Consider the following 13,442-nt stretch of genomic DNA (forward strand, 5'->3'; position numbering starts at 1 on the left):
AGTCCCGCCGCATCCGTCCACACCTGGTCGCTGCCGGCGGGAACTCTGCGCGAAGGGTCGGGGGGCGGCCTGTAGGGTGGGGCCTCTGATGGGGTCTGGTCCACGACCGGGGCCCGCCGATCAATGGCCCCCCCCCCCCCCGGGCCTACATTGTTGCGCGTCCGGCCCCAGAACCCCCGCGCCATGTTGCATCGGGGCCGGTGCGTTCCGTAAAGCCACCATGCATGCGCGGGTTGGCGCGTTGCCACTGCGCATGCGCGGGTTGGCGCGTTGCCACTGCGCATGCGCGAGTTGGCGCGTTGCCACTGCGCATGCGTGGGTTGGCGCCGCCCCCAATGCGCGGCAGGAAGTGAGGCTGGAGCAGTGTGAACCGCTCCAGCGCCATGCTGGCCCCCCTGTGGGGGCCAGAATCGCTAGTGCCCGCGCCCGTTTCACGTCGTCGTGAAATGCGACGGCGTTCACGACGGCGCGGGCACGCTGTCCCGCGATCGGAGAATCGCGCCCCATATTTTACTAATTGAAATCGCATTTCACCATCCTCCATGGTGGGATTTGAACCCATGTCATAGGGGATAGGGTGGAGGTGTTGACCTTGGGTAGGGTGCTCTTTCCAAGAGCCGGTGCAGCATCGATGGGCCAAATGGCCTCCTTCTGCACTGTAAATTCTATGGTTCTATGATGTCCGTCAGAATATTAGCCTGGGCCTCCGAACTACTAATCCAGGGATATTGCCACTAGGCCACTCCTTGAAAGGGTGGCACAGGCAGAAACCCTCATCACATTAAAAACAACACTTGGACGGGCACTGTAGCCTACAGGGTTTACGGAAAGTGAGATTAGATGGGATAGCTCTTATTTGGCTGGCAGGGACCAGGTGGGCTGAATGGCCACTCTTGCGCTCTGAATGTTCTATATTCCTGTGAAGGAAAATAGGCTGATGACATTGTGCTGAAATGTTCTGACTCACCTGAAAATTACCACCATAGGTTGAGTTCAGCTCGTAAAAGAACTTTCCTGGGTCTGGTATCGAGAGCCAATGAAGTTTCTTCACTTTGGACCTAGGGGAACAAACAAGCCTCTTGATTAGGGCTGCGCTTGGAGGAGTAGCATTGTCAGGCTGTGACTCTCAAACCGGGATCTGTGGACCCTCAATGGGTGGATAGAGACTTTGCAGGGAGAGTGGGGGTGGGGGGTTAACGAAACCTGCCGCTGCAATGGTGTGTGGTAACAATCATCCCAACTGTTCCGTTGGCAGATATGCCACGATGGCAGGGATAACAGCAATATGCCAGGGGGCAGGCGGGCTGGTAAGCAGCAGAGGGGGATGAAAAACGTCCTGGAGCGCACGGCAGCTGCACATCGAGGAAGTGAGTGGCGAAGGGATACACTTGGAATTTTATCGGTGCTCCCAACAGGAGCCGACGTGCCTGCTTCCACTCCAGGAAGAGTAAGGTGGTGTCTGGGCGGTGGGATTCTCTGCTCCTGCCGATGTCAATGGGGATTCCCATTGAAGCTGACCCACACCGCGGGAAACCCGCGGGAGAGCGTGTGCTTCCGGTGGGACCTCAGAATCCCTCCGCCAGCGAATGGTCGGACAATTCCGGCCTGGATACAGAGAAGGATAAAAGGGAGAGAGGGTTAAATTGAGAACGAATTGCATTTACATGGCACCTTTAGTGGACACCTCATGTGCTTACTGTCTTAATGTCATAAACGCGGCAACCAATTTGCACACAGCAAGGTGCTAATGGCTGGGTGAGGTCTGTGAGGTCACTGCCCCGTCTGCCTGCCAGTGGAATCGTCGCGGCCGGGATGGAGAATTTACCAGACCTCGGGCGGGAATTTCCCTTCTTGGGGTGGGCAGGACAGGAAAATCCCATCCCCTGGAATGGGACACGAACCTACAACCTTTTGGCTCGGAAACGAGAAAGCTCCCAACTTAACTATAGCTGACACTGGAAAGAAGGGGATGAAAGAGAGAGAGAGAGTTTCATGGAGAAGAGGAAGAGAGCAAAGGAGAGGGAGAGAAGTAAAGAGACAAAAAGAGAGAGAGATGCTTTATAAAAAGAGAAAATAGCAAAGTATAAAAATATATAAGCATATGTTGTTAACTATGGTGAGTTTGAGATGTTGGTCAGTTGCCAATTCCTAGGCTGACCCAGAACAAAATATTAATAAATGTCCTTGAGTTAGAATGAAAGGTTGGAATGAATGAGACAGCACGGTAGCACAGTGGTTAGCACTATGGATTCACAGCGCCAGGGTCCCAGGTTCTGATTCCCAGCTTGGGTCACTGCCTGTGCGGCGTCTGCACGTTCTCCCCGTGTCTGCGTGGGTTTCCTCCGGGTGCTCCGGTTTTCTCCCACAAGTCCCGAAAGACGTGCTTTTAGGTAAACTGCCCATTCTGAATTCTCCCTCCGTGTACCCGAATAGGCGTCGGAATGTGGGGACTAGGGGATTTTCACAGTAACTTCATTGCAGTGTTAATGTAAGCCTACTTGTGACAATAAAGATTATTATTATAGTTTGAGAGGCTTTTTTTAAACATTTTTTTTCCTACGCTACAAGATAAGTTACTGATCACCACTGACCCACTGCCAGTTTTCACTGTCTGAACCACAGGGGGTAAACTTAACCTAACCCCACGTGGCAAAGAACTGATGGGATCAGATTGGTCACCTATTTTGGCATCTCCCTGAGCAATATGGGAAGGAAAACAGGCTGTGAAAGGGGGGGCGGGAGGCGGGAATGCGGTGAACCGGGTCCATCGGTTTTCCATAGAACTCTCGAAATAAATGTTCAACCAACACTGTTGCCCAACAAGCAGGAACAATAATTCCCAATGGTCTTGCGTTATCCACCGCCCAATGTTGAGTGTTCCCTTGCCTCATAAAGAAGTCTAATTGACAACATGTGAGGCCTACTCAACTGAGGTAGGTCAATTTAAGCGAGGCAATACTGGATTCCAAACCTGTGACTATTCTTTTCTTCCCTCCATCAAATCTAGGTCGAGGGCCAAGGCCCAGCAACCGGACATGATAGTTGACTCAAGGGGCTTGACACCAGCCCAAGAAGCCGATTGATGAGCACCCCAACCACCGCCTGAAACATTTACCCCCTCCACCACCGACTCACAGTGGCAGCTGGGTGTACCACCCGCAGCAGGCACCGCAGAAGCTCACCAAGGCTCCCCGACCCACGGCCTCTACCACCTAGAAGGGCAAGGGCAACGGATGCAAGTCGCCCTCCAAGTCAGTCACCCCCCTGATTTGGAAATATAATCTGGGAATTCCCACCCTAAGACTGTGGGTCTACCTACACCAATGGACTGCAGCGGCGCAAGATGCCGGTTCACCAATACCTTTTCAAGGGCTAATCGGGATGGGCCACAAATGCTGGCCTAGCCAGCGAAGCCCGCATCTCATGAACGGATAATTTCCTTTTTTATCAAGGTGATGAGGGAAGTTGAAAGGAAGGATTAGGGCAGCACGGTAGCATTGTGGTTAGCACAATTGCTTCACAGCTCCAGGGTCCCAGGTTCGATTCCAGCTTGGGTCACTGTCTGTGCGGAGTCTGCACATCCTCCCCGTGTCTGTGTGGGTTTCCTCCGGTTTCCTCCCGCAGTCCAAAGATGTGCGGGTTAGGTGGGTTGGCCATGATAAATTGCCCTTAGTGTCTAAAATTGCCCTTTGTGTTGGGTGGGGTTACTGGGTTATGGGGTTATGGGGATAGGGTGGAGGTGTTGACCTTGGGTAGGGTGCTCCTTCCAAGAGCCGATGCAGACTCGATGGGCCGAATGGCCTCCTTCTGCACTGTAAATTCTATGATAATCTATGATTAGTTGATGGTTAAGCTCAGGAGTCAAGAGACTATCGCTTATGGGAGAAAAAAAAGTGAGGATGGGATCTTGCATGGCATTCGGTGACCATGGCAACATGATTTAAGTGAGGTTTATCGCCAAGATCTGTGGGAATATCATGCACAGAATGACAGCTTGACAATTGGTACCAATGGCAGCGCGAGATGCTAAGAGGTGTGTGGGTTAGGATGAAGCGATCATTCTCCTCCCCGAGGAGCTTAGTTGCTGGACACGTGAGTCAGGCTGCCAATCACAGGGCGAGGTTTTCATCCTCTGTGTTCTTCAGCGGCACCCGCAAACACGTGAAGGAAGGAAGAGTTGACGGCCCGGTGGTAAATGGTAAAGAGGAAACTTAACCCGTGGCAGCACAACAGCTTCTACCAAACCCACGGAGATAACTAAAAACATTCCAGACTTCAGGCAGATTGAGGTGAAAGGGCAATGGGCTAAATCTTTGGCCTGTTTTTCTATGGAGAGTTGGAATGTTCCTTTAAACTGGAATTTGCCTCAAAACGTTGACTCTTCGGTCTATGCTGGGTTCTGGATTTTCGCTGCCAAATGGGAAGTTAGTTAAAAACATTGAGGGCGGCACTACTGCCTCACGGCGCCAGGGACGCGGGTTCGATTCCGGCCTCGGGTGACTGCCTGTGTGGAATTTGCACGTTTCCCCCCCCCCCCCCCCACCCCGTGTCTGCGTGGGTTTCCTTCGGGTGCTCTGGTTTCCTTCCACAGTCCAAAGACGTACAGGTTCGGTGGATTGGCTATGCTACAATCGCCCCTTCGCATCCAAAGATGTGCAGGTTTATGTGGGGATACAGGCGGGGGAGCGGGCCCAGGACGGATGCTCTTTCGGATGCTCCTTCTGCACTGGCGGGGGTTCTGGGGTTCTGAGATTCTTACCTCTGGATGGTGAACTGCCCAATGCCAACTGCAACCAGGATTCCAGCAAACAAAAGAGAGCTAACCAGGACGGGTCTCATTACACCTGGAAATTGAGAAAGCAGGTAGATTAACAAGTCAGAGTTTCTGTTGCGCCATTTGCTGATAACATCTTGACAAGAGGAGGCATGGGTTGCATTCTCCGCCGGCGGGATCCTCCGCTTTGCCGGCAGCGTACTCACGCCCGCGGATTTCCCGACGGCGTGGGGGGGAGGTGCCCACAATGGGAAACCCCAGCTGGCGGGACGGAGAATCCCGCCCATGTATTTATTAAGCATTTTCTCATGACCTTCTAAAAGCACATTTAATCACCATCCAATTGATGAAGAGCTAAGTCGCAGCAATGGTAGATAAGGTGGAGAGATTAGTTCATGTACACTTTTTAAACAGTTAAGTCACCAGGAGATTCTCTCTCCCCTCTCCCATCTCCTTTAGAGAGTAGCGTGGGATTTATTTTTTTAGATATACCTGACACGGGCTCACAGATTGCCCCCCCCCCCCCCGCTCTGACAGAACTGCGTTAGAGCTGTAGAAATTGCAACAAAAAGTTGCAACTTTAAGGACAGAAGACAGGTGGCCCGGTGTGAGAGAGGGAGGGCGTGTCGCATTGAGACAATGCATGTATGGGATACTGAAAAAACAAATAGGAAAGGGGAGGTTTAAGATGGAGGAAAATGGTCAAAATCCCAAGTTGCCGGACTTAACATCGAGTCCCGAGGCTGCAATGTGCCCGACCAGAAGATGCGATGCTGCTCCTCCTACTTGCTCTGAGCTTCACTGCAGAATTGCAGCAGGCCAAGAACTGACATGTGGGCATGAGAGCAACGGCTTGCACCGTTCCCTCTTTGGGCTTGAGAGGCTGCTCTTTCCCGGGATGTGGGTGTTGCCGGCGAGGCCAGCATTTGTTGGCCTATTTGCCCTCGATTTGTGTGGCTTGCGAGGCCATTGCGGAGGGTGGCTAAGAGTCAACTTGCTGTGGATCTGGAGCCACTTGTAGGCCGGACCGGGTAAGGAAGGCAGATTCCCTCCCCTAAAGGACATTAGTGACCCAGGTGGAAGTTCAAAACTTTTATGAACACTGCTATGCTACCGGGTAGCACAGTGGTTAGCACAATTGCTTCACAGCTCCAGGGTCCCAGGTTCGATTCCCGGCTTGGGTCACTGTCTGTGCGGAGTCTGCACGTTCTCCCTGTGTCTGCGTGGGTTTCCTCCCGGTGCTCCGGTTTCCTCCCACAGTCCAAAGATGTGCAGGTTAGGTGGATTGGCCATGATAAATTGCCCTTAGTGTCCAAAATTGCCCTTAGTGTTGGATGGGGTTACTGGGTTATGAGGATAGGGTGGAGATGTGGGCCTGGGTCGGGTGCTGTTTCCAAGAGTCGATGTTGACTCGATGTGCCGAATGGCTTCCTTCTTTACTGTAAATTCTATGATTCTATGACTTTTTTTTATTCCAGATTTACTGATCAATTGAGTTGACATTCTCCCAGCTACCATGGGATTTGAACCCCTTGTCACTGGAGGGTTAGACCTGGGCTCTGGCTGAGCTGGGAAATTCTAATAACATGTTGTGAATGCACTGGAAATGTTCCAACAAGATTTGATCGTTTGAATATCAGTAGCACGCCTCCGACATTATCATTGCCACGTTACAGAATCTATGGTGGAATCTAGTCTTTACCAACAGAGGGAGAGGGTACTTCTGATTTCCATTTCACCGGGTGACTCCATTCGCTCCACGTGCTCCGGTAGTACACCGGGGGCTCATCGCTGATCTTAACGCGGATTTGCGTCTTGTAGATGCGCTCAGGCTTTAAATTAGCCGAATCGATCGACACCCTTCGTTCGTGTTGCATAATCTGAAATCCCTCGGCGCTCTAGAAAGTGAAAGTGTAGCGAGTTAGCAACTCTGCGCTGGCTGCAGCTGACCACAGAGACATTTTTTGATTCGTTCATGGCTTGTGGCCAGACCAGCATTTATTGCCCATCCCTGAGGGTATTTAAGAGTCACCATAGAATCCCTACATTGCACAAGGAGGCCATTCGGCCCATTGAGTCTGCACCGACCCTCTGAAAAAACACTCCACTTCAAGCCCACCACCCCGCCCCATTCCTATAACCCCTTAGCCTTTTTAAAAAATACATTTAGAGTACCCAATTCATTTTTTCCAATTAAGGGGCAATTAAGCGTAGCCAATCAACCTATCCCGCACATCTTTTGGGTTGTGGGGGCGAAACCTATGCAAACACGGGGAGAAAGTGCAAACTCCACACGGACAGTGACCCAGAGTCGGGATCGAACCTGGGACCTTGGCGCCATGAGGCAGCAGTGCTAACCACTGTGCCGCTGTGGCTGCCCTAACCCCTTAACCTAACCTACACACCCCTGGACACTAAGGGGCAATTTAGCACTGCCAATCCACCCTAACCTGTACATCTTTGGACAGTGGGAGGAAACCGGAGCACCCGGAGGAAACCCACGCAGACACGGGGAGAATGTGCAGGTCGGAATCAAACCCCGGTCCCTGGCGCTGTGAAGCAGGAAGGCTAACCACTGTGCTGCCCCGATTTCCATCCCTTTTTTAAAAATTTAGAGTGCCCAATTCATTTTTTTTGCAATTAAGGGACAAATTAGCGTGGTCAATTGACGTCCCCTGCACATCTTTGGGTTGTTGGGGGCGAAACCCACGCATACATGGGGAGAATGTGCAAACTCCACACGGACAGTGATCTAGAGCCGGAATCGAACCTGGGACCTTGGCGCCATGAGGCAGCACTGCTAACCACGGCACCGCCGTGCTGCCCAGATTTCCATCCCTAAAGGACATTAGTGAACCAGATGGGTTTTAACAACAATCGACAATGGTTTCATGGTCAACTTTAGACTTTCTTTATTGAATTCAAATTTCACCATCTGCCGTGGTGGGATTCGAACCCGGGTCCCCAGAGCAGCACACTGGGTCTCTGGGTTATTGGTCCAGCAACAATACCATTGCGTCACTGGTGGTAAGGCCTACAGTGGTGCTGAACGATAAGCTGTGTTCTATCACTAAAGAATACTGGGAGGGGTGTGGGAACGTTCTTTGTCTCCACCCGATTTTGTAGATATCGGAAATCAGAAGTTACAATCAGATCATCCATGATCTTACGGAATGTGTTTTAAAATCCCATTGCTGAAGGCCAAAAGATAACCACATCACATGACTTAATTTTAGAAGCATTTGCGTCAAGTGCCGCCTCATGCCTTCAAAGAGGGAACGGGACTGTTTTGTGACTGGGGTAGATATTGCACCATCATATCGAAGGTAGGTGTTCTTATGGTTAACTTAACTTGGTCCACATTACCCTCCCTGCCCCACCCACCCTGCCCCCACCCAAAAGAATGAATTGTACACAGGGTTGATGGGCCAAATGATTTATTCCTGCTCCTATTTGTTATGTTTACAAAACCTGTTTCCTCCACACACCGCGCGCAACCCACTGTATTGCACCCTCAGCTTGCTAAAATCACATGGGCGGGATCCTCCCTTCCTGAGATGCCGGGGCAGGATTTGTGGACTTCCTTGACAGCAAAACTGGCGCCGCTCCTGCACCGATTCAGCTACCGTCAAGGAGCTAGCACCGGCACCACGTGGAACACAATCAGTTCCAACGGGAAATGGTGCGGGATTCGCCGGGTCCGTGATTGACACTCGGGAGGCTGACAAGCTGCAGCCGCACATACACATTGCACTCCCCACACACACTCATCCCAGCCAACAAGTGGTGGCCTGGGGGGGACACCCGTACCATCCATGGCCCTAAGTTCACAGCGGGCAGTCAGCAATGGTGTTCCGTGCCCGTCCACCCTGAATCCACAGTCCACCTCCTGGCCACCCCACTGCTATGCGCCCTGGCCCTGGTAGAAGCCCCCCCGGGCAGCGGCACAACTGTCAGCAAACTATGGCGATGTTGGACACTTTCCGTTGGACACCCCCCCCCCCCCCCCACCCCCCTTCCCTCTCCCTCCGCAGCCACGGCGCCGGTTTCAGGATTTTTGAATGCACAAGTGAACCGCACCGGTGGGAATTCGCCCCATCGGAGGCGGAGAATCGCGGAGGCCCGGAGAATACCGGGTCAGGCCCGCTAATGAGCTGCAGACGGCGTTTACTGTGCATGTGGAGTGGAGCGCATTGACGCTGCTGTTGGGGCACCGGAGAATCGCGATTGGGCGTGAACCCGGCTCCCGCAGCGATTTCAGCGTCAAAGCCGATTCTCCGCACAATCTCCTTTCCTGATTTTGCCGTTGGCTGACCGAGAGTCCTGCCCTTTCGGTAACCTAATCAATGCTTTAAATCAATGAAGTGCATAAGGAGGTCGATGGAGCTTCTAAGAAATATGCAAATACAAAGACGCAGAGTGATTACAGCACAGGAGGAGGCCATTTGGCCCATTCATGCCCATGCTGGAGCAATCCATAGAAACGCTATGGTGTAGAAAGCGGCCACTCAGTCCGTCACGTTTTACGCCAGCCAAAATAAGAGGAAAAAATAAACTGGCAGCTCACGTTAACCCCACTTTCCAGTCAGTCCTGTTCCCCGGCTCCTTCCCTGGATTACCCTCAAGTGGCCATCACATTTCCCTTTTGATTCTTAATTCCACCACCCTCATTGGCGGTGAGTTCCAGGTCAGTACCAGTCATTGTGTAAAAATAGGCCAGGTTTTCAGACCATTGTGCCCGGTATGTTAAAATCAAAAATCGACCTACCTGCCACTGCTCATCCTCAGTTTTGTATCTCATTTCAAATTTCAGTTTGTCCGCAAAGTCATCCTCATGGTGCGTCAGCCAAACAAAATCTGTCCTGATTCTGGAATTATTGACGACCGTCAAGTTGTAGGGCGGCGTCAGCTTGACTACAAGGAAGGATAAAGAACATCAGACGTACACTTTTCACGGGTTGCTGAAATCCGCTTTCACTTTGCGAATAGAGAGCAGGCTGACAGGGAGCACCATAGGCTTGGGCCTAGCCCCTGCCAGGTAAAAGCCTGGGGCACACGACCGCCCTCACCATTTGGGATCAGGTAAAAAATTGATATCAGGAAGACTGAAAGGGTGGAAAAGAAGCCCAGTGGTGGAAGCTGAGGCAATGTTTGGATGTCATCTCAGCAATCGGTAGCATAGTGGTTAGCACTGTTGCTTCACAGCTCCAGGGTCCCAGGTTTCGATTCCCGGCTTGGGTCACCGTCTGTGCGGAGTCTGCACATTCTCCCCGTGTCTGCGTGGGTTTCCTCCGGGTGCTCCAGTTTCCTCCCACAGTCCAAAGATGAGCAGGTTAGGTGGATTGGCCACGCTAAATTGCCCCTTATTGTCCAAAAAGGTTGGGTGGGGCTACAGGGAGGGTGGAGGTGCGGGCTTGGGTAGGGTGCCCTTTTCAAGGGCTGGTGCAGACTTGATTGGCCGAATGGCCTCCTTCTGCCCTGTAAATTCTATGATTCTATTCTTTGAGGCAATTTGAGGCATTTTCTTTGAAGCAATTTGAGCTCATTTCTGAGGCTTTTATTTTTGGAGGTGGTTTTTGAGGCAATTCTTTTGGAGGCCACTTTCTGAGGCAGTCTTTGAGGCAATCTGTCGAGGTAATCTGAGGCGGTTTGACAAAGCAAGTTCCAAACTTGATATTGGTGGGGGTGGGGATGTGGAGGGATGGTCACCTTTACCAAGACTAGAGCTTAATTCCAGATGTTCAATCAATTCAATATCAAGATCATTAGCCCTTGCCTCTGGGTTACTAGCCCAACTGGGCAAGAGGAACAGAGCGGTGGAGGGAGCAGAGAGAAATCTATGACTACGTCGACACGTAGATCTTTGAAAATAGCACTACTAGGTAGAAAAGGGCATTTCAAAAGTCAAAAGGGTTTCAGTTTTTCTCAATGCTGTTGCATTGAAGGTGAAAGCAAGGAAATTATGTTGAGTTTGTACCTGATGGTGGTTGAGCCACAGTCAAAACACGGCACGCCATTCTGAAAACCCGGGGCTTTTTCTCTCGCTGGAGCAGAGAGGTTAAGAGCTTCTAATTCTGAATGGCTTTGAGTTGGTAAATGGTGACAAATCTTTTACACCAGTTGGTGCACTGGGAATGAGGGGGGGAATCAGTCACAGACTATTCCAAATGGTTAAGTTAAAAGATTGAATTTTGTACAGAGGGAGTTATTACCCGAGTACCCCATTTGGAAAGGAATTGGTTAAACGTTCGAAAAGGAAAGTTGTAAAAAGACATGGGGAAAGAGAAGGGGAGGGGGCGGGGCTGTACAGCGGTTAGCGCCCCAGGGACTCGGGATAGGGGGAAGCACGATAGCGGCAGTGGTTAGCACAGTTGCTTCACAGCTCCAGGGTCCCAGGTTCGATTCCCGGCTTGGGTCACCGTCTGTGCGGAGTCTGCACGTTCTCCCCGTGTGTGCGTGGGTTTCCTCCGGGTGCTCCGGTTTCCTCCCACAGTCCAAAGATGTGCAGGTTAGGTGGATTGGCCATGATAAATTGGTGCCCAAAAGGTTAGGTGGGGTTCAGGGGTCGCGGGGATGGGGTGGGGGAGTGGGCTTAGGGAGGGTGCTCTTTCAGAGTGTCCGTGCAGGTACGATGGGCCAACATGGGATCTGAAACCCGCTATATAATTCACGAATGATAGTCCATTCAGATGACTCAGTGTAATGAAGGAAGTGCATTCATATAGTACCTTTCTCATCCTCGTGACAACAAAAAGGTATTTGGTAGCCAATGAAGTACTTTGGAACTGTAGTCACTGTCGTAATGTAGGCAGCTAAATTTGTACACAGCAAGATCCCACAAACAGCAATGTGATAACAACCGTGTGATCCGAGTCTTTATGGCGTTGATTAAGTGATAAATATTGGCCTGGACTCCGGGACAGGGAAGACGATCCCTTGCTCTTCTTCAAAATAAAACTGTGGAACCTCTTACATCCACCCAGAGACCCCTCAGGCGCTGGAGGATGAGAGTGTAAGCATCGATTGTGCTCTCAAACCCCCCAAGTGGGATTTGAAACTGCAACCTTTCAAATTAGAGACTTCTAGTATTAAGTAATGGGGGGGGGGGGGGGGGGGGGGGGGCGGGGGAGCCCGTGCTCCGCGAGAACCACGGGGAAGATCATCATTCCCACCCCGTAGGTCCCGAGCGGGATATTACAGGCGTAACGGAGAATTTGGGGCGCCGTTAAAAGTCAATGGCCGTCAAATTTTCCCTGTCACTCCCGCTGGTAAATCCTGGCCAATGTAATTTAAAATGGTGAGAGACTACAGAATGCTGCAGTGCAGAGGGATCTGGGTGTCCTGGTACATAGATCACAAAGCGCTAGACTGCAGGTACAGCAAGCGATTGGGAAAGCAAATGGAGTTACGGCCTTTATTGCAAAGGACATAAACATCAGGATGTCTTGCTCCAACTGTACAGAGCATTGGTGAGACCAGGCCCTGGAGCACTGTGTACAGTGTCAGTCTCCTTAAGTGGTCGAGGTTTGCTCCTTAAAGGGGCCACGTTAACAGAGTGGTAATTGAGTTGGTGGCAGTTCAGAGAATATTCACTCGGTTGATTTCTGGGATGAAGGTGCCGTTTTATGAGGAAAGGCTGGGCCTATACCCATTGGAACTTAGATTATTGAGAGATGGTCTTATTGAAACATAGGGTGCGATTTAGCGGCTACGTCCTGCTGGAATCGGAGCGGGACGCTGCTGGTAGATCCTGGGAGAGGCCTCCGCTGGGATTCCCGACGGCCGTTACGTCTCGTGAGAGATCTAACGAGATGCCGTGACCTGGATCCCGCCCACAATGGGCGTGCCCCAGTTTTGCACGATTCAGGGAGTTTAAAAACCCACTGAGCCGGATCTTACGGCCACGCAGCCTCTACTGGCCTCGCTGAGGAGACCCCAACCAGGCACCGTTTAGCGCTGGTCCCCACAGATGGAACGGTATTTGGTGGGGTGGGGGGGTGGTGGGGGGGGGGGGGTGGTGGGGGGGGGGGGGTGAGGGGGGTGGGGGGGGGGGTCTCCCAGGTGATCGGAGGTCCCTGGGTGGTCGGCCTTTGGGCAGGGTTGCACCCTGGCACTGCTGGTGCTACCCAGACACCTTGGTACTGTCAGCCTGGCACCCTGGCAGTGCCATCCTTGGCACCCCGACAGTGCCAACCTGGCACCCTGGTGCCAGCCAGCATACATATCGTAAACATATCGTATACAGCCTAGTTGGTGTGTTTTGTAAGAAGAGAATGAATTGTTAGAGTAGAAAGCTTAATTCCACCTACTGTTGTGCAGTGGTTTAAAATCTGGAATCCTCGCAACTTGAATCGGAACATTATGCCTTGGGCATGTCAGAGTGACGTTGAAGATCTGTGCAGCAACAAAGAAAGGAATGTGGAGGTTGCACCTTCTGTCTTGTCTCTTTGACCGCGATTCACCCTTTGGGCTGCAGGTTCTGGGGAAACCAATACTACAAGACACAAAAGGGTTTAAGAAGGTAAGAGCGGGGGACAAAAAATCAAACACCAACAAACTGCAACTGTCCTTTCGAACTAGCCCAGGGCTTTGGATGGGTCTTTCGATGCTGCCTCCCGCAGAGAATGCTGAGGGTGTGTGGCCAAAGGTGGGGTGGGGCACCTCGAAA

The 13,442-nt window shown here is 51.7% G+C and overlaps 1 protein-coding gene across 1 annotated transcript in view; it reads right to left on the reverse strand.

Moving 5' to 3' along the window:
* LOC140403737 (interleukin-2 receptor subunit beta-like) overlaps positions 1–13,442 on the reverse strand; it is a 109,721-nt gene that overhangs the window by 11,833 nt on the left and 84,446 nt on the right. Inside the window, exons 6-10 of the mRNA XM_072491898.1 lie at positions 13,084–13,268; positions 9,543–9,688; positions 6,477–6,672; positions 4,760–4,844; positions 968–1,058 (exon numbers count right to left, since the gene is read on the reverse strand). Coding sequence (XP_072347999.1) covers positions 968–1,058; positions 4,760–4,844; positions 6,477–6,672; positions 9,543–9,688; positions 13,084–13,268 — 703 coding nt within the window. The remainder of the gene's footprint in view (positions 1–967; positions 1,059–4,759; positions 4,845–6,476; positions 6,673–9,542; positions 9,689–13,083; positions 13,269–13,442) is intronic.

This window comes from Scyliorhinus torazame, chromosome 29 (genome assembly GCF_047496885.1).
Source record: "Scyliorhinus torazame isolate Kashiwa2021f chromosome 29, sScyTor2.1, whole genome shotgun sequence".
Classification (NCBI taxonomy): Eukaryota; Metazoa; Chordata; class Chondrichthyes; order Carcharhiniformes; family Scyliorhinidae; genus Scyliorhinus; species Scyliorhinus torazame.